Source organism: Convolutriloba macropyga, chromosome 3, assembly GCF_964194025.1.
Source record: "Convolutriloba macropyga chromosome 3, txConMacr16.3, whole genome shotgun sequence".
Lineage (NCBI taxonomy): Eukaryota > Metazoa > Xenacoelomorpha > Acoela > Convolutidae > Convolutriloba > Convolutriloba macropyga.
This window is the reverse complement of record NC_134470.1, coordinates 43,086,351-43,108,236: the sequence shown is the minus strand read 5'-3', so window position 1 is coordinate 43,108,236 and position 21,886 is coordinate 43,086,351. Positions and strand designations below refer to the sequence as shown.

General features: G+C 36.6%; 2 protein-coding genes across 2 annotated transcripts in view; both read left to right on the top strand.

Moving 5' to 3' along the window:
* The first annotated feature begins 6,804 nt into the window (after window positions 1–6,804).
* Window positions 6,805–9,315, top strand: LOC142336219 (anoctamin-10-like). The gene has a single exon (XM_075384889.1). The coding sequence runs from the start codon at window positions 6,840–6,842 to the stop codon at window positions 8,850–8,852; it is 2,013 nt and encodes a 670-aa protein (XP_075241004.1). The 5' UTR covers window positions 6,805–6,839; the 3' UTR covers window positions 8,853–9,315.
* The window catches only part of LOC142336218 (carnitine O-palmitoyltransferase 1, liver isoform-like), a 94,823-nt gene continuing 81,912 nt past the window's right edge, over window positions 8,976–21,886 (top strand). The window contains exon 1 of the mRNA XM_075384888.1: window positions 8,976–9,094. The gene's annotated coding sequence lies outside the window, so the exon portion shown is untranslated. The remainder of the gene's footprint in view (window positions 9,095–21,886) is intronic.

The following is a 21,886-nucleotide window of genomic DNA, read 5'->3' as shown; positions in this document are numbered from 1 at the left end:
TATTGTTGTATTTATTTCGGTCTGTTCTTCGATCTTTTGAATGATATCTATCATCTTGGTCTTTTTGCGTTGAGTTTCTTCTGTGATCCTTATTATTATTATTATTATTATTATTATTATTATTATTATTATTATTATTATTATTATTATTATTATTATTCAAATAATGTCTATTGTTAATGCCTGATCGTTGTCTGTATCTATCACTTTTGTTTGAATCTTTACTATAATGTCTTTGTCTATTATTGTTATTGTAATTATTATTGTTATTATTTCTGTTGTATGATGAAAGTTGTCTTGAGTGACTGTGGTTTGTGTATCTTGAGCTTGATCTGCTATTGTTGTATTTGTTATGATTATTGTTTCTGTTGTAGCTGTTAGTTCTACTCCTGTTATAATTGTTTCTTTTATAGCTTCCGCTTCTATTGTTAGAATTATTCTTCGAATTGCGATGTCCTTGATAGTATCGATTGTCTCTGCTATATGAGCTATTATTAGAATTGTTTCTTGATTGTGATCTGTATGGTGTTCTGCTTCGGGCATTGTGGTATACTGGTGATGTTGATGGTAAATGTCGTCCGATAATGTTATTGGAGTCAATTCTTCTGTTTGGTAGATTTTGATTATTCCTCATATGGCTATAAAATGATCTTTCTTTTGGTCGTGCTATGCTTTCTCTTCGTGGTCCTTTAAAGCATCTTCTTTTTGTCTGACCTTGTGAGTTGCAATAGCTGCAAAAGAGTGCACATTTTGGTCTTCCTTTAAAGTTTTTTCTATCATATGTGTTATTAATCCCGTTTAGAACGTTACAGATTGTTCCTTCAAATTGTTCTAAATCATTTTGGTTAAGATCGTTTATGTTGTTACAAGCTACATTAATTTGTCTGAGATCTTCACTAATGTTATTTGTGGTTTGGTTGACTTCATATAGCCTATTGTGATTGTTTGTTAATGTTCTTGTTAAATCCATTTGATCTATTGTGTCAACTATTGTTTTTAATGGCATTTCTGGTTCTCTTGGCGTTTGTTTATGATTGGCATGTTTTTTCAAGGCTGCTGTTTTTAATTCGTTATCCAAGCATCTAATGAATGTTTGATTCATTGCCCTATTTCTATAATCTTCTGTATATAATGAGTATGCTGTTTTTACAAGTGTTCCTATTCTCAGTGCGAATGATCGTAATGATTCATTTGTGTGGTTCTATGGTTGTTGTAACACTATTTTGGCTTGTTGTTTTGATTTCTCTGAGTCGAACATGTCTGAAAATTCTTTACAAAATGTTTCCCAATCCAATTTATTTTCACTTGGAAGAGTGGAATACCACTTTTGAGCTGGTCCTTGTAGTGTATGTAATATTCAAGCTGCTCTTTTTACTTTCCATTGATGATGTCCTTGTTTGTTTACTGGTTCTATGCCGCTACTAAATATCATTGCTGCAACTATACTGTTTAAATATTCTTCAACAGTATATGCTGGATCTGTGCCGTCAAATGGTCGTATTGTTATTGGTACTGAACCACTACTAATGTTTTGTTCTATTTGTGGCACTTCGTGTATACTCATTGATGTTAATTGTTTATAAAATGGTAAGAGAGGTTCTGTTACTGTTGTTTCTCTTTCTTCTGTTGTGATTGAATTTGATCTTCTAGTATAATTTTCCTGTTGTCTATTGTTTTGAATGTTAGTATTTTGTATGTTATTATTATTTGAATTTCTGTCATTGTTTGAGTTTCCGTTTTCTGATCTTAGAATGTTTTGTCTATTAATGTTATCTAATGTTCTTTCAAGTTTGTCAAGTACCATTTCGATTGCTTCTTCCTGTCTTCTTTCTATGTTCTCGTTAATTTGTCTAAATTTGTTTTCTTTTTTATCAATAAGTTTTTTCGTATTTGTTACTTTTTCTGTTATTTCCTCTTTGAGATCTTGATAATTGTACATTTGTTGTTCCCAGAATAGTTCATTTTGTTCACGGTTATCGTTCAATGAACCAATAAATGTGTTATTTCTGTTATAATTATATTGTGTTGGGTTCTGATATTTTCGTCTAACTTTTTGATTTACTGATCGTGGTAGCAAGTTTCCGATTCTCGCATCTCTGTCTTCTGAATTAGATATATCTATTTCGTTTGCTATGTTCTGTTGATTTCCAAATAAACTTGATGTTAACTGTTTATCTGGTTTTATTGTTGATTTTTGTTTCAATTGTAAATTTGTATTTATTTGGACATCTTTTGGTGTTGATGTCGATGTTAGACTTCTTGACAAGTTAAATGATGAAGAACCTGCTTGTCCTTGGTCTTCTATTTTTATATAGTTCTCTAGTCCTTCTATGAAGTTGATGCTATCTGAACACACTTTTAGTGTGCTTTCAAAGTGTTGCGAATAGTACTCACTGTCCCAAATGTTTTTAAGTTCGTCACTTAAGTTTTCAATTTGTTCGTGAAATGTTTTTCCAAACTGTTTTCGTTTGTCATTAATGTGTTCGAAATTATCTAACCAGAATAGGAATGTGAACTCTGAGATAATATGTATAATGTCTGATGTTGTCGTTTTTAGTTCTTTTTTTTTAGTTGCATGATTTTTGTTAACCAATTGTTATAATTCATTATGTCGTTTCTTAGTTTGTCGTTTACAGACTGTATTGGCTTATTTTGATCGTTTAAGTAAACGGTTGTATTTCGTAGTATTTCATACGTTATAGATGGTATTGCTGTTAATTTTGTTCTATCTTGTGGGTCTTCATGTCGTTTTAAGAATGTTTTAAACATATTAGGTAATGTTGTTTCATTTTGGAAATTATAGAATGTTTTTCAATTTCCTTTTTCGTCTGTTAAGGTAAATCTTTAAGTCCTATTAAGTTGATCTCTATCCAATAGTAATACTGGTAGATAGTGCGCCAAGTGATTTCTATGAATGTTAATTTGTTGTATATGTTTTGTTTCTTTGAAGAGGATATTCTTCAAATTTACTATTATTCTGTAAATAATTTCGCGGTTTTCTTGCGGGCAATCGCTAGCAATTGTAAATGATGTTAAGAAATGGTTTGTTATCGACTGTGGTTGATGGTTGGTATCCATTTTTTTGTTTTTATTACTTGTGAGATAATATTGTTAATTTAATTCCGTTATGGAGATTTGAAGTTTGTTATTTTCTTTGGTTTAGTTCGGAACTGGTCGCACCAGATAAGACGTGTTCTGAGCTTACCTTTTTATAGGTTACTTCTGGAACTGTCTTATGGTTGTCTCAAGAAATTGGGATACTCTTAAGGCTTACCTGACTAACTAAAGTTCTAGATCTCTAGTCTGTTACTCTTCTATCTGAGCTTCAGTAGACAGTGCACGGGCACCAATGCTAAAGTCTAACCTGTATCTCAATACTAAACAAGAGCGGAGTAGAGAGAGAGAAATATACTTTATTATTATATCAGGTCTGTGACTAGTACCGACTAATGGGGTAAGTGAAAAGGGGTAAAGGGAAAACAGATAAACAATTAAGGAAAGGTAATTTCCCTACTTCAACCAATCAGGGCTGAACTTTTCATTCTTTATTTTATTTAAATAAATAAAGTCTTCAAGTCCTTTGTTGGAAGTCAACATTGACTCCACACTTTTTAATGATTCAGTTTAAAACTATGCGACAGTCCTTAACTGCAGCAACATAATCTAAATTTTGTTAGGCTGAGATTGGATTGGCAGGCCAATGACCAGTCCAAACCATCACCAAGAGTCACGAAAATGAAATCAGTGTGACATATCACCTTAAACGTAACATCTGGGGCCGCTGTCTGCATTCATCACAATTGTTTAGAGTTGAATTTAATCTATCAATATATAAGGCCTCTAAAGTAAGTAGCCTAGTCAGATCTTGATTCCCATTCAGAATCTTCGTTGTGTATTCCGCAGTGCCTGAGCATGTTGATAGATGTTCTCATACGGGCACGATTGGTTTGAGACGCTCCTGTAGACTTGTTCGAAAATGTCGAGAAGCTTGGCCGACATAGCAAGCTAACATTTCCTGGCCGACAAGGCCGACATTTCCAACTACATCAGGACCCCGATATTGAGCTTAAATCACCGGGGTTAGTGATTGAAACATCTTTCTACAACAATGAAACGTCTGCTTGAATTAGCTGTCACCAACGTTCATTTCAAATGCAATGAAAGTTGGTGCTGTCAGAAAGACGATTTGGCAATGGGTGCGTCCCTGGCAGTGATTTTGGCAAACTTTTGGATGAAATCATGGGAGCCACAACTGAAATTACAAACACCTAAATGTAAAGCCAACACACAATCTAACACTTGTCGCAATTGCAAACACCGTGTGACAGCACGTTCCAGGGGTGTTGAGTGTGAAGTTTGTAATAGATGGTTCCACATAAAATGTCAGCAAATCAGTAACACAGAATTTGATAGCATGGAAAACCAGTTCTGGATGTGCTCATTCTGTCGTGAAAATGATCAGATTGACATTAACCATTCGTCCGAAACCAAAGTTTTTTCTAAGATATGTAGATGATATTGTGAGAACAGTTAGGGGTGACACAAAAGAGCTGCTAGATGCGGTCAATAACCTCCATCCAAATCTCCAATTTACATTAGAAACAACAGATGATAAAAAAGTTTGCCATTTCCGGACATGTCAATTAACGTACAACCGGAAGGGAAAATTCTGTGCACATTGTATCAAAAACCATCAGATACTGGAACAATTCTGAACTATCGCAGCTGTGCACCGATAAAACATAAGAAAAAATAATACAGGGAACAATTCACCGCCTGTTCCGAGCCACCAGCAATTGGGAAGCGTTCCTTGAAGCATTGACAAAAAATGAAGAAATTTGGGAGCGTAATCAATATCCTAGGCATTGGATAGGGAATATTGTCAAGGATACAATTAAGCAGCTGCACATGAAAGAACAAAGAAAAGGACATAGATATAGCGCAGGTGTAGCCGAAAAACAACAGGAAAATACTGAGAAACAACAATTTGTATTACAGTACAGAGGCAACATCTCCATTGAATTTGTAAATAAACTGAACAAAATTCATCCTGTACAGACGATTTTCACCACTCGGAAACTTAGGAGCTGTTTTCCTAGCTTTAAGTCTAGCTTTGATAAGGATCTCAAATCCCACGTTGTTTATGAACTCACTTGTAATGGATGCAAATCCATCTATGTAGGGCAGACATGCCGACATATTACCACGAGGGTTGCAGAGCATGCCGAGGCGGACGCACCGATTGGATTATATGCAATCGAGTGCAACGGTGATAAAACAGCTTTCCAGTGGAAGATATTAGACCAATGCAGCAACCAATCTAAGTTAATGACACTAGAGGCGCTCTACATAAGATCACTGAAACCAGCCATCAACACGCGCGACGAATACCGAACACGGGAATTGACACTGAAAGATCAGTTTGGAGATGATAATCCAACTTGAAAGAAAGACACGTTATGAAACGAAAATTTCTAATTTACAATTGAACAAAACCAAAGAAAGTTTAAAGCAATTCATGTAAGTTTTTAATAAAAAACGTCGATATGCATCTGCTACATCAAATCGAAAAATTATAATTACTCAGATGTAAAAATTTTGTAGATAAAACTGTAGATATGTAAAAATTCGTTTTAAATTTCCTTGAATGATTGCTTTAAGTGATTTGCATTTTATTTTCTGGCTTTTCATTTTAGCATTTTGTATTGTTTATAACCTGACGATGAACTCGAAAACGTTCGTAAGAAAGTTTTAAATTGACAATCCTTTTTTAAACCATAGCAAGCTAAACAGCCTGAACATTTTATTTGGTATACAACATGGCTACGGAGGTTATTTGCAACCGGACACTTTAAGGAGGGGAGGCAAGTTTTAAGTTTTCTGGTCGTAAAAATGACAGTCTAAGTTTTCTGTCATTTTCTAAGTTTTCTGGTCGCAAGTTCTAAGTTTTCTGGTCGTAAAAAAATATTCGGCTTCAAGGATCGTAGTCGTTTGGCCAACTTGCCAGATATTGTTCCCCGGTACTGGTTTACAAGTATCGCCCTGTCAGTAGCCTTGTCAGGAATCGGGCTCGAGACTTTAGCTTGTGCGTCAAGATTTTGGTCTGCGCCAGGATGGAATTTTTCGATGATCTTCTTGACAAGGGGATTAAAAATCGGGAGGATACTGATTGGCTTCCCACTGTTTTTTGGCCTTAGTAAGGCCCTCATCGAACAGTTTCCACGTCGAGGTCGAGTTGTTGATGCGATGAACTGTTCCTCTATGATGTTCCGCTTGTAGCGCTGTGGGGCACATGCATAATAAGCAAGCGACAGTCCAGTATCTGTGGGCTTACTGTACCATTGAGTGGTCAGACGACCCTCATTATTGTATGACCAATTAAGTTTTAAAATATAAAACAGAAAAGAAACGATAATTATAGAACACTTTGCACTTTTTAATGATTCAGTTTAAAACTAAGCGACAATCCTTAACTGCAACAACGTAATCTAAATTTTGTTAGGCTGTGATCTTTTGCTCCATCGATTTTTTGGAACTGATCCGAGTTTAGCACATCTTCAAGTTTTTCTCTAACGTTGACTTCATCACACAGAAGCCGCAGCCTTATCTTATAGATTAATCACAGTCTGATGTCTATTTTGGGATCTTTTCCGTTTGTGCCCCGCCAGTACGTTATGCGCCCCCTAGTTACAGAACAAGTGCCATTACATAGTACATCATGTAAAAATATGGCACGTGCGTCTGGGGGGTGCAAATAATATGCGCCCAGTAAGCACAAACGGAAAACGGAGGCACAAACGGAAAAGATATTTTATTTGTTCTATTCTTTATAGGTCATTATGAGTGATAATAGATATGTTTTGGTTCTGAGTGAGAAGTGCAGTGATCAACAACTGAATTTTATTATCGGCCAATTGAGTAAAAATGGTTTACAGGGTACTCTCGAAGACTCTGAAGACGGCAAGGTTGTTTTAGTTACTGCTAGCAAACAGTGTTTGGAGTCAAAAGCTGAAGAAATTGGCCTGGAAGTTCCAATTAACAAATGCAATGAAGGTGATCTGAAATTATGCATGCCTTTCACGACCAAAATTCTAGAAAGCGATTTTTTCCCTTTGCCTAGCGTTGAAAAATGCTTAACCAGTGGTCAAAGATCTCTCCTTCTGAGGCTCGCCATAGAAGACATTTCTGTTTCTATCGACTTGTTGCCGCAGTATCAGATAGTGTTACCTAAAAGACTCACGAATGTTAAGCGGGTGAAACTTATGACAGCCTTGAAGCATTCTAAACCGCATGTTATTGAAGAATGCTTCCCTCTTCATGATTTAGAAGCCAAAAGTGCTCTATGGAAGAAGATTCAATCAAATCCGATCCAAGTTCCCATTACCGCAGTTCGGGAGTACTTTGGAGAGGAGGTTGCTTTTTATTTTGCATGGATGAATTTCTTCAACATCACTCTAATCTTCCCCGGATTGGTGGGATTGTACCTTCACTTCATGCGACCTCGTGGAGTTGATATTGATCATGCAAAATATTTGCCAGTCTTTGCGGTTGTAGTTACAGTCTGGGCAACATTTTTTGTGATTTTCTGGCGTCGCCGACAGTCTTTTTGGGCGTTCAATTGGGATACAATCGACTTTGAACGGGTCGCAGAGATGCGACCCGAGTTCTTCGGTGAGATCAGAGCCAGTCCAGTTACTGATCTTCCTGAAATTTATTATCCTCAATGGAACAAAATGTTGCGATATTTTGTCAGCTTTTTAGCTGCGACGCCTATGTTACTATTGGCAGTAAAAGCCATGCTGCTGTCTCTGAACTTGAACGGTTATATTAAAGACCATCATAGCATATTCTACGTTAAATCTCTGTGTCAATATGCTGAGCCCGGTGCTATTTTCGCTCAGGACAACCCTTACTATGGATGGATGGTTCCAACCCTCTTACATTCTGTCATTATTCTAGTTCTCAATACTATCTACCGAAGCATAGCTGTGTGGTGCACTGATTTCGAGAACCACAAAACTACAGCGGAGTGGAACAATTCCCTCATTATTAAGCGATTCCTTTTCGAAGCGTTCGATTGTTATCTACCTCTTTTCTATATTGCATTCTATCGTCTGGACATTAACTCTCTAAGAAGTGAACTGGTCGGTCTCTTTTGGGGCGATGAGTTACGCAGGATAGCATTGGAAGTAATTGTGCCATTTGTGCTCAGTTGGCAAAAATCGCGAAGTGCCGAAAAAAAGTACACAACTGCTAAGAAGGAAGATGTCGCTACTGAAGTTGATAAACAGTATATTAAAGAACTTAAAGAGGAGGAATATGAAGCTTTCGACGATTATTTGGAAATGGTCATTCAATTCGGTTATATAACTCTATTTGCTTCCGCTATGCCTTTGTGTTCTATCATCTCTGTGGTATTCCTTTTCATAGAAACCAAATCTGATTGTTTCAAGTTGATGTTTGTCAATCGCAGACCACCAGTTAGAAGAGCCGCTAATATCGGAGTTTGGTTGACTTTGATGCAGTTCATGACCATTTCATCAATTGTGACAAATGTGATGCTAATCGGCTTTTCTTCCGAGCAGCTTCAAGTTTGGTTTCCGCAGCTGTATGATTTCTATGACAATGATCACTGGATTTCTGAGGGAAGCGGTCGGTATGTTGTGGGATTGGTTTTCTGCATGGAGCATTTGCTGCTCATTTTTGCTGCTTTGGCCACTTGGATGATATCTCCAGAATCTGAAAAATTGAAGAACAGAAGACTAAGGAAAGTTTACAAGCAGAAAGAAGTCGAGCAAAGCAAGGAGTGGCAACGCTTGCTAAATAAGGCTGAGAGGGAATTGGTTAAATGATATTATTGACAATATTTTAATATTTGTGTACAAAATGTCATCATATCATATTTAAAGTCTATTGTGAGTTCACTGTACGCTTAAATACGCTTCGAGGCTCACAGATGTTTAACTATTAATGATTCACCTTCAAATACGTATAAAGAAGCTGAGACAAAAGCGTATGCAGTTTCATATTTAGTGGATGGTCGAGTTCAACGTATTTAAAATTTTCGGCCACTAAACTAGCATCTAACAAAAAGGTAAGCTTTTGACACAGCCCTGTCTTTGTTTACCAGGTAAATAATGAAGTTACGGAATTATACTTTGCCTGTTTGATGTTCTTTTAACAGATCTAACTTAATAGTACTTTTAGATCCTAAACGTTTTTATAATTCATCACACGGCTTGCGGAGAAAATTTGATTATATATTTTGAGTGCATCATTTCACTCTTTATTGGCAAATTTTAATTATACAGCTTTCGTTTTTTCAACAGTTCTCCCCAATTTTTGGGTTTTTGATTGCTTCGTATGGGCATGGAAAATTTGCAGGTTATTGATTCCCTCAAAGGAAGTTTGAGGCATTTATATTAGTAATGTTTTTTGAAGTTCATTAATAAGAGTGCTTTGGACCACATTTCTTCATTTGGTATATGAATATGATGTGAAATTTGATCATCTTCCCTCTTATTGGCGAGATTAAAAATATGAGTGATGGCCCCCTCTCACTGGAGGGCTAGCGTCCACTGACGGACACAACTAATTCCCCACTTTTTTGGATGAGTAGGTAAATGCGGATATTTGTCCTATCTCATTGGGTGAGTGCAGTTTAGTCCTGTTAGTTTATGCCATTTTTCGCTAGTAGATCGAATTTAAGGATTTTGACTTTTTGTGCTTATATGCGGGATAAAAAGAAGTTGCTGAGCAGCTCTTAAAGCTTTGAGTCTCCAAATGTCCAATTTACCGAAGCTGCTGAGAAGACACAAATTAATGGTTTGTAGAGCAGTTTCTTGCGTGTTGGTCTCCCTCACGCCAACCTCTTTGACTTTGCTTTGTCCGCTGATATCATTCGGAGAATAGCCTGCAAACAAAGTTTTTAGCACGCTGTATTTGCGCAATTTTTCCAAAGATTTCTCCGCATTAAGCTGGATAAGATATGTACACACAGTAAGCTGTGTCGTTTCTAATTCTTGGTTCTGTTTTCATACTTCTTCGTTCTAATTTATTTTAGAGTTTTGATTTTGAAATAAATTGCTTAATGATGAATAATGAATTTGTATGTGTTTGGCCTCACTGATTAAGGATGGAATCTCGTTGCACTAAGCTACCTTTTCTAAAGATTTTCTCTAGTAATTATTGATTTTAAAAAGACAAATATCAACATTGCTTGAAGATTGCTTGTTAAAGTTTTTTTAAATCTTCCGGTCCAGACTTTTCGAGTGTTTTTTCTATTTTTCTCTTTCTGGCTCAGAAGAGAAATGAAAAGTTATAATTAATAAAATGAGAAAATAAAATAATAATGAGCTAAACGTTGTGAGAGCTTGTTTGATTTTGAACAGAATAACAATCGACTTTAGAAAAGGAAATAATAAAGTGGAGGGAGAAAATATTTTTGGTTCAAATCAAAGTTTTCGCTTTTACACACCACTTTTCACGATAGTTCAAAGCTTGATTAATTGCTCTCGAACGAAGCTTAAAGAAGTTATTTTTTAAATTTAAGTCTTCTGCAGATTTTGGCTTGAAATTTTTGATTTTAACCAGAGCATAAGATGAAAATTGCTCGCTTAAGAGCATAAAATGAACCAGAAAATTGCTCGCTTAAGAGATTGAAGTTGGCATTTCGTCCTCCAAAAGGGGGGAATTGGCAAGGCTTGAGGGCATTAAGTGCCTAAACAGCTGTCTAAGATGTTCAATTGGCTACAATTTCACGGCTCACTGAATCTTAGTTGCTGACCTCCTAAGCTTAAGGAAGGTACAACCGTAGCCTGTCGTTGGAGAGCCATTTTTTCGACGGTAGTCAATTATGTTCTTAATTATTGCATCCGAAAATGCAAACGTTGAGCCGACTTTTACGGCGACAGATTAGAGCTAGTTTGTTCAATTTAGAACTGCGCAGTCGTCCACGAAACGTCTCAAAGTAATATTCAACTCTGCGCTTTGCCATAGGCGTCTAGTTTTGATCGAATATCGCTGAACCTCAGTATTTTAAATCTCAGTTGAACTTGAAGCTCAAGAAATTGCGAAAAGTAAAAATGATTGCGCCAGGAAATTTGCTAAGCCTTTTTTTTAATTTTTAAAATTTAAATTCAAAGTTTTAACCATAACAGAAGTTTGGTTAAACATTTACCTTTAACAATCACTTTAAAACATATGAAAAAAGTTTGGTCCTTAAAATACAAGTAAAAATAATTTCTTAAACCTTGTACTTGTCGATCTATTGGAACACGTTAATGTAATTTGATCATGTGTCTGGTTATTTTCTTAAACTTTTTTTTGTTTTTCTTTCCAGATTTCTATTGGCAAGTTATTCCGCGTTCTCCAGAAATTTCTGACTATTGATCGGTCACTCCATGTATATGTCTGTCTATTGATCGGTCACTCCACAATTCTTTGGAAAAAAACTGGACAGTTCGGGAATTTTCTCTCATCTCATATTTTCCCAAAATTTTGAAAGACAGTTTTTTGGATATTTGAGTAGTAACAAACCTATACACCTGATGACACTTTTTGGCTGATTTTCCCCAAACATGTTCGATCATGCGCGCGGATGAAAATTTCTTGGCAATTATTCCCTGTATGTTAGGATTGTTGCCTGAATATGTAATAGACGTTCCTCAACTTCATTTTGAATTAGAGAGATACCTTTTTTATGGTTTAATTACTCAAATTCAGCGGTTATCTTGTCTCTTGACAGTTAATTATTGTTTCAGAGGAAACAAAATAACCATACTTTTAACAGACAGCTCGGAACTAATTTTTTGCTTAAGTTGTGAAAATGAAACAAACTAAAAAAAGTTAAATTAATAAAGCAAGGTTAAGAACAATTAATAAACTTTTAACAAACATCCAATAACAATTTAAGACGCAGCATTCTGTATTAAGTCAATGTTTTAAGTTTTATGAATGTACCCGTTTAAAACTGCTTCTCCGTCAGCATCTTCTTCAACATCTATTTGTGTTGTCTGGACATCTGGATATTAAAATAGAAATGCACGATTAGAAAAAGAAGTCATTGTAATCCCCCTTGAGAGCTGTTATTGTCACAAGAAGCTCGTGCGCGGAGCAGTCGCAGGTTTTTGTATCATCTCGTCAATACTTTTTGAGACTCCCAACCGGGGTGGAGTTGGGCAGCTATCCCCTATAAAAGCTGATATTGTCACAAGAAGCTCCTGCGCGGAGCAGTCGCAGGTTGTTGGATCTCTTCGTCAATTTTTCTTGAGACTCCCAACCGGGGTGAAGTTGGGCAGCTATCCCCTATAAAAGCTGTTATTGTCACAAGAAGCTCCTGCGCGGAGCAGTCGCAGGTTTTTGTATCATCTCGTCAATACTTTTTGAGACTCCCAACCGGGGTGGAGTTGGGCAGATATCCCCTATAAAAGCTGATATTGTCACAAGAAGCTCCTGCGCGGAGCAGTCGCAGGTTGTTGGATCTCTTCGTCAATACTTCTTGAGACTCCCAACCGGGGTGGAGTTGGGCAGATATCCCCTATAAAAGCTGATATTGTCACAAGAAGCTCCTGCGCGGAGCAGTCGCAGGTTTTTGTATCATCTCGTCAATACTTTTTGAGACTCCCAACCGGGGTGGAGTTGGGCAGATATCCCCTATAAAAGCTGATATTGTCACAAGAAGCTCCTGCGCGGAGCAGTCGCAGGTTGTTGGATCTCTTCGTCAATACTTCTTGAGACTCCCAACCGGGGTGGAGTTGGGCAGATATCCCCTATAAAAGCTGATATTGTCACAAGAAGCTCCTGCGCGGAGCAGTCGCAGGTTGTTGTATCTCCTCGTCCATACTTCTTGAGACTCCCAACCGGGGTGAAGTTGGGCAGCTATCCCCTATAAAAGCTGTTATTGTCACAAGAAGCTCCTGCGCGGAGCAGTCGCAGGTTGTTGTATCTCCTCGTCAATACTTCTTGAGACTCCCAGCCGGGGGGAGTTGGGCAGCTATCCCCTATAAAAGCTGTTATTGTCACAAGAAGCTCCTGCGCGGAGCAGTCGCAGGTTTCTGTATCTCCTCGTCAATAGTTCTTGAGACTCCCAACCGGGGTGGAGTTGGGCAGCTATCCCCTATTGAAGCTGTTATTGTCACAAGAAGCTCCTGCGCGGAGCAGTCGCAGGTTGTTGTATCTCCTCGTCAATACTTCTTGAGTCTCCCAACCGGGGTGAAGTTGGGCAGCTATCCCCTATAAAAGCTGTTATTGTCACAAGAAGCTCCTGCGCGGAGCAGTCGCAGGTTGTTGTATCTCGTCAATACTTCTTGAGACTCCCAGCCGGGGGGGAGTTGGGCAGGTATCCCCTATAAAAGCTGTTATTGTCACAAGAAGCTACTGCGCGGAGCAGTCGCAGGTTTCTGTATGTCCTCGTCAATACTTTTTGAGACTCCCAACCGGGGTGGAGTTGGGCAGCTATCCCCTATAAAAGCTGATATTGTCACAAGAAGCTCCTGCGCGGAGCAGTCGCAGGTTGTTGTATCTCGTCAATACTTCTTGAGACTCCCAGCCGGGGAGGAGTTGGGCAGCTATCCCCTATAAAAGCTGTTATTGTCACAAGAAGCTCCTGCGCGGAGCAGTCGCAGGTTGTTGTATCTCCTCGTCAATACTTCTTGAGACTCCCAACCGGGGTGGAGTTGGGCAGCTATCCCCTATAAAAGCTGATTTTGTCACAAGAAGCTCGTGCGCGGAGCAGTCGCAGGTTTTTGTATCATCTCGTCAATACTTTTTGAGACTCCCAACCGGGGTGGAGTTGGGCAGCTATCCCCTATAAAAGCTGATATTGTCACAAGAAGCTCGTGCGCGGAGCAGTCGCAGGTTTTTATCTCCTCGTCAATACTTCTTGAGACTCCCAACCGGGGTGGAGTTGGGCAGCTATCCCCTATAAAAGCTGTTATTGTCACCAGAAGCTCCTGCGCGGAGCAGTCGCAGGTTGTTGTATCTCCTCGTCAATACTTCTTGAGACTCCCAACCGGGGTGAAGTTGGGAAGCTATCCCCTATAAAAGCTGTTATTGTCACAAGAAGCTCCTGCGTGGAGCAGTCGCAGGTTGTTGTATCTCCTCGTCAATACTTCTTGAGACTCCCAGCCGGGGGGGAGTTGGGCAGCTATCCCCTATAAAAGCTGTTATTGTCACAAGAAGCTCCTGCGCGGAGCAGTCGCAGGTTTCTGTATCTCCTCGTCAATAGTTCTTGAGACTCCCAATCGGGGTGGAGTTGGGCAGCTATTCCCTATTAAAGCTGTTATTGTCACAAGAAGCTCCTGCGCGGAGCAGTCGCAGGTTGTTGTATCTCCTCGTCAATACTTCTTGAGACTCCCAACCGGGGTGAAGTTGGGCAGCTATCCCCTATAAAAGCTGTTATTGTCACAAGAAGCTCCTGCGCGGAGCAGTCGCAGGTTGTTGTATCTCCTCGTCAATACTTCTTGAGACTCCCAGCCGGGGGGGAGTTGGGCAGCTATCCCCTATAAAAGCTGTTATTGTCACAAGAAGCTCCTGCGCGGAGCAGTCGCAGGTTTCTGTATCTCCTCGTCAAAACTTCTTGAGACTCCCAACCGGTGTGGAGTTGGGCAGCATCATCAATATTTAACGCTTGCTGGACAAGCGTTGCTTCTTTGCAGGCGGCTCTTCCTCTGCTTCGAAATCGATATATGACATCTTGAGAACGGCTTTTCTTTTGGAGCTGCATCAAAATCAAATATTTCTTCATCGGCCTCAATTTGAAGTTTTCCAGAACCCAGGATCAGGTGTTGAAAAGGTTTCTTCAATCTCAGTATCAAGTTGTTCAGTTAAATCTCTGGTGGTTTCACATTCACTGATCTCAATATAGGACTTTAGAGATTTTTCCAAGGGCTGTTTCCCCTTGTGACCAATTTTGTAGTGTCCATACGCGTATGAGCGAACGCCATCACTCAGATAACGTTTATCGTCAAATGCACTCAAAGCAATTTTGTTAGACTCTGTTTTGTTGAGTGTGTGTTTGTCACTAGTTATAGATGTTACTAGTTTTCTGAATGGTGATTTTGATTTGAGCACATCTTTGAACTTATCATGATGAAGTGTCTTTTTCACATGTTTGCTCACACCCTTGGCACTTTGTTTGACTTTCTGCAAAGTTTTTACAGATTAAGCTTTTGGTTTCAGAAAAACTGCTTCCATTACAATGTCACCATTCAGCTCATCTGATAATTTAAGTGGCACTTTTTGGTTCAATTCACTATGTAAGTGATGATCCTTGGGGTAATCACTCAAATCGAGTACGTGTTTCAGCTGTACAAGATCTTCGTATATGTCATCCGTCTCAATTTCATAAAAGAGAATCAGTGTCACGATACATCACTCGAGCTTTTTTGTCAAACAAAGGCCCCATTTCTTCATAATGAAACCTGTACAAGTGTGTTTTGACAGATCCAAAATAGCACCACCCAGATAAGTTGGTTTATTCCACCTGATCTCTTTCTGGCTAAGAGTTATCCCAACAAGGTTCTCCCGGAAAATGGTGAACTTCTCAAAATTGTAATTGTTACAATAAAATTTTGCTTTCTCCTCATTTTCAACAAATACCATCTTGTAACGACATCTCAAATTTTCCATCGTTTTTTCGAAGCATGAATTGTTCAACAGTTTGAAAAAGTTCGTTTCAAAGGTGCTGATACCGGGTTGTTGTCGCAGCTTTGTATTCTGCTCAATATAGCACTTCATAAAGTCAGTCTGGTTGAACTTCAGAGTCTTATGTAGTCTGGTTACTTGGAGCCCCCTGTTGACAATAAAATTTCAGAACTGAATAATGACATGCATAATTCTGCCTTGACTGAAGCGTTTCCAGAAGTTTTGGGATATGACTGGTCTTGTTTCCCAATTCTACTTGATACTGAGAAAGCATCTCAGCATCAACTTTTAACTTTTCAGCAGCCAAAGGAAAATCATTGTGACAGTCATGTAAGTTGCTAGGATAATTCAAGTCAACCATAAAAAAGTACAGAACATCACTTTCCTCAGATGTTTGCATGATTTTGTCCAAACTGATGTCTGACCATTCAAATCCTCCGGTTGGCAGTTTTTTCATCATTTTTCCACCGTATAAGTTAACGACGTCCAGAAAAAGTCCAAACGTACTCGGTTTTTCTTCATCAAAGTCATCCAAGTATTTGTTGTTAGCTTTCATATACCGCTTTTCACCAATTCCATTCAAACCTCCACGGATTGCTCTCACAAAACAACAGCATATCTATATCAGAGAGCAAGTCCAGTTTCACTTCAGTTGTGTTCAGCATTGCATCCCATGAAATATTGGATGCAATATAGTAATGACAGGGGTCTAATCCATATACCTGATCAAACAGTCTCCGGCATTTTTCAAACACGTCAGCCAGAAGAACTACATCAGTTTTGATATACAACATGAGATATTCACCAAAGTTTTTGCAGCCAAACATATTCCAAACTTTGTTAGCATGCTGAACATCCTCCTCAGAAACTTCAATTTGACCAGACAGTGAATTTATCCACTGATCATCATAATAAGGCAACGACTCTTCAAATATGGAAAAACTCCTTTCTTTTGCATAATTTCGACATGTTTTGGGAAATGTTTAGATAATTGAATGTAGTCCTTTGTTTCGAGTGTTGTAGCCAGAGTTTGACTCGCCGATAAAAAACGATAGCTGTCAAGGAAACGAAATTTTTCATATAGTAGCTTGTCATCTTAGCTTTTACCAACCGGAACAAAGAACGAGAATGAAATGTACGTCTCACTGTTGCAAGGAATTACTGTCAATTTTTCTTCCGATTGGATTTCAATGTATTTCAATAGATGATGTGCGTCATATTTGCTAAGGTTGTGGAAGAAAATAGGCGTAAAAGTCTGCGTACGAAGCTTCAGATTGCAGCTGTTGTGCGCAACTCCGTAGATTTCACCAGTAAAGTGATCATGATGGATTACTTTTTTGTCGTTGAATTTTTTCTGACAAATAACGCAGCTCGTTCTCTGATCAATCATTTGCTTGCACTCTTCATCAGTTATTATGAGACGTCTATACTTCTGTTTTCTCTCAGAAATAGATTTGGCGTTCTCTCTGAGCCACCGAAAAAACTCTTGGATGCATGTGTCACCTTCAAAGCTATAATAATCACTTCCATCATCTTTATCCACAGCACAAAAATCTATTGCGCAAGGATTCTGAGTTTCTTTGCTCAATGTGTAGCTATTGTCAGGATTTTGACGACAAGTGTCATGCTTTAGGCTGACAGCCCCTGTGTCAGCATAAATAACTAAAGGCACTGAAAACGTTTTATGCCAGTTTGTAAATTCAATTCTTGAGTCTTCCGTTGGCATAGTAATATGAACAGCTTTATGCTCCCCACATAAATCCAAATGTTTTTCCAATGCCGTTGAATTCCAAAATCCGTGAAGGCAACGTTCGCAGTACTTATACCGGTTATGATTCCTTTTTCCAAACTGCCGAGCCATGAAAGCGTGAAAGTTTGTGATCAAACAGTAATGACTAGTAAGTCCATCAGTCAGCAGCAGCAAAGGAATAAATTTTTGTGTTTGTAATTTAGACAAGTAAAGTGGTAGGCTTTTGTTTTTCTCGAAACCAAAAACATTGATTCCAATATTGTTTTGTTTCGCAAACTTTGGAACACTCGTCAAAGGCATGGTGAACTCGATATTATCCAAATTGAGTTTGTGCAAATTTGGCTTGTATTTGTTTTGCCGCTGTTTTTGCTCCTTCTCTGGAAACATTGCTGCAAGCACTGAGTATGCAAAACATTTGTTATCCTTGTTGCGAATATTTAGGAGAAAATGGTTTCCAACTACAGCGGATGGCGTAGCAATGTAACTGCTTCCTCTGATAGGTTTAAATTTGTTAATATTGTGTTATTAATTTGTTAAATTTGTTAAATTTGTGTGTTGAATTGATTTTTCTATTTGTGTGGACCCAGTGGACCTAGGCTAAAATCAAGATATTGAACTAATGTTTTTCTATGGCAATTTTGGCGATTTAAATTAAATAAACTTAAATTTTATATTTGAATAGAAACTCGCTGTATAGTTGCTTAAAGTTTCCAACTGAATTTTTCTCCTTGATATTTTTTGGGTTGCTTTAAAAACTGTCAGACAAATCTTTTACTTATAGACAAATATGTTATCAATGAAGTGTGGCAGAATCAAATTGTTGGTAATTTGGGTTGCAGCAAAAATTTTAATGCTTTTGAAGTTCAATAAAAAATTTGATAAAAGCAATTTCTAGATGCAATATGACAAAAAGTTAAATGAATTTTCAAAATTGATGATTGTGACCTAGGCGTTCAAAAAATGGATTCCATTTGAAAACCAACTTTCCTATTAGTCAACTGAGAAAATTTTTGTGGTTGACGAACGCAATTAATTCAACATTCAACCATAAGTTGACACTGAAGAGCAAATCAAGTTTTACATATCAAACTTCATAGCACACTAATTTATTATCGTACCTTGCAAAAAAACAGGATCACGTATTTTAGCTAAAGTTGACGAAAACCGAACACATTAAGAAAGCGTCGAAATCCATATAGTTGTCTTAATTTAATTTCCAAGAAAAATGTTTTTCAGTTTTGCTTCATCTGGTAAGTTTATCATAAATTTCGAGTAGATTATAAAAGAGCTGTATAGTTTCCTGAAGCAGAAATAAGCCACATTTTTGGATTGTAGTTTTTGTGATTTTTAATCGCCGCTTTTTATGGCATGGGAAAAAACTGTCTTTTTGTAACGCATAGCATATTTTACCATGCTGATCTTTGTCATACCAATCAACATTCTGTTTCTGGTCATTTTATTTTGTCATTTTAACAAAAAATTAACCTTGCAGATCCTCGCACTCAGAATGATATAATGTAAAACAGATGCTGAAATTTTCCGTTGATTGCGAAATATGCAACTATTGTCTATCTAAATTTATTTCAGTTCTATAAATTGATTGAAAATTAGTGTTACTACAGATACATATGTAGTACATAACGTTCATAGTTCATACTGTAATTTTGACAAAATTCTTGTTGTTGAATTTCTTTTTCGGTGCTGCCAAACGAATTGGCACTCTAAAATAAATGCTTCTTCAACAAAATGGTCTGAACGTTTTTAATTTAGTTTTTCATTCAAAAACAAAGTTAGAGAAACTATGTCTTAGTTTATGACATCTAATAAGAACTAGTTTGCTTCTACGGACTGCTGCAAACGTTTATTAACTGTTTAAGGATGGTTTTGAAGAACAACCTCAACAAAAAATCATGTAGTTATTTATTGATAAGAAACTTTTGCTAATGTTAACAAATTTTTATCTCAAATTTTCTTTGATTTTAAAATTTAAATAGATTAACTCATTGGTATTTTCTCATAAATTTCACAAATGTACAGCCTCTAGGAAGAAATTTAGTTTTGTTTAAATATAAGTGAAAGTCTCTAGAGAAGCGCATAGCGGTTTTACTGAACTTTGAAAACTTTCTGTTAAAATCCTTTGTTGATTTATAAAAAATTTTACCTCCAAGAAATGTTTTTTGAGCTATAAGTCTCTGATGACTCATTGACACGTTTTGAAATATTTCTGGACAATTTTAGTTATGTTTTAGATTACAAACGAAATTTAGTCAGAAATTTTGGTTGCAATTAATGTTTGTAAACGGCCAACGATAAATAAGTCTATTAAGGAGTTTTTTTGTGCTATTTGGGGACGGTTGTTTTAATCAAGTTGAATGACATTTAGCCTGCAAAATAAGAGTAAGCGAGAAATCTTTGCTATGGTTGAATAACTTTGATTTAATGACAGGTTTATTTCGATATTTGCTTCATAAATCTCAAGTAAGAATGTTTTGGTGTCAATCCATTTTTTTTCACAGATGTGAAGTGAGAGAAAATTGAACAAAAGAGCTTTTGGAGATTTTTTTGGCGACTTAATTTTTAAACCTAATTTTCAAAACTGTATAATTTTTTACCTAAGGCAAATTACAATAAATAAACTGTTTTGTATTTCTCGTACACGCAATAAAAAGGTTCAGTTGACTTTTGATTTGTCATATACATTTTGTAAAGGCAAAATTCATATCTTTTAAAGTAATTTTGCTTCCCTATTGTGATAACTTTTAATTTAGAAATTTTTCTCTAGGAATGGTAATTTAAGAAGGAAATAATGATGTACAATTGACCTTTGGTGGCTCTTATACACGTTATAAGAGCAAAATTGATGTTTATTAAAGTAGTTTTGTGTTAGTTTTTACTAATGGAACAACTTTTCCTTAAGAAATTTTGCTCTGGGACTCGTACATTAAGAGGAGAAAAATGATGTACAATTGACATTTGATGACTCATATATAAAATATGTGAGCAAAAATGATGTTTTTAAAGTAGTTTTGTGTTAGTTTTCACTAATGGAACAACTTTTCCTTAAAAAACTTTTTTCTAGAACTTGTACATTAAGAGGAAAAAAATGATGTAGAATTGACCTTTGATGACTCATACATATGTTATGTGAGCAAAATTGATGTTTTTTAAAGTAGTTTTGTGTTAGTTTTTACTAATGGAACAACCTTTCTTTAAGAAACTTTTCTCTAGGACTTGTACATAAAGAGGGGAAAAATGATGTACAATTGACCTTTGATGACTCATACATATGTTATGTGAGCAAAATTGATGTTTTTAAAGTATCTTTGTGTTAGTGTTCACTAATGGAACAACTTTTCCTTAAGAAACTTTTCTCTAGGACTTGTACCTTAAGAGGAAAAAAATGATGTACAATTGACCTCTGATGACTCATATGTTATGTGAGCAAAATTGATGTTTTTTAAAGTAGTTTTGTGTTAGTTTTCACTAATGGAACAACTTTTCCTTAAAAAACTTTTCTCTAGGACTTGTACATTAAGAGGAAAAAATGATGTACAATTAACCTTTGATGACTCATGCATATGTTATATATGCAAAATTGTTATTTTTTAAAGTATGTTTGTGTTAGTTTTTATTAATGGAACAACTTTTCCTGAAGAAACTTTTCTCTAGGAGTTGTACATTAAGAGGAAAAAAATGATGTAGAATTGACCTTTGATGACTCATACATATGTTATGTGGGCAAAATTGATGTTTTTTAAAGTAGTTTTGTGTTAGTTTTCTCTAATGGAACAACTTTTCCTTAAGAAATTTTTCTCTAGGACTCGTACATTAAGAGGAAAAAAATGATGTACAATTGACCTTTGATGACTCATATATATGTTATGTGAGCAAAATTGATGATTTTTAAAGTCGTTTTGTGTTAGTTTTCACTAATGGAACAACTTTTCCTTAAGAAATTTTTCTCTAGGACTCGTACATTAAGAGGAAAAAAATGATGTACAATTGACATTTGATGACTCATATATAAAATATGTGAGCAAAAATGATGTTTTTAAAGTAGTTTTGTGTTAGTTTTCACTAATGGAACAACTTTTCCTTAAGAAACTTTTCTCTAGAACTTGTACATTAAGAGGAAAAAAATGATGTAGAATTGACCTTTGATGACTCATACATATGTTGTGAGCAAAATTGATGTTTTTTAAAGTAGTTTTGTGTTAGTTTTTACTAATGAAACAACCTTTCTTTAAGAAACTTTTCTCTAGGACTTGTACCTTAAGAGGAAAAAAAATGATGTACAATTGACCTTTGATGACTCATACATATGTTATGTGAGCAAAATTGATGTTTTTTAATGTAGTTTTGTGTTAGTTTTCACTAATGGAAGAACTTTTCCTTAAAAAACTTTTCTCTAGGTCTTGTACATTAAGAGGAAAAAATGATGTACAATTGACCTTTGATGACTCATGCATATGTTATATATGCAGAATTGAT

Coding starts and splice junctions, on each gene's coding strand:
- LOC142336219 (XM_075384889.1), top strand. CDS start 6,840: ATGAGTGATAATAGATATGTTTTGGTTCTGAGTGAGAAGTGCAGTGAT.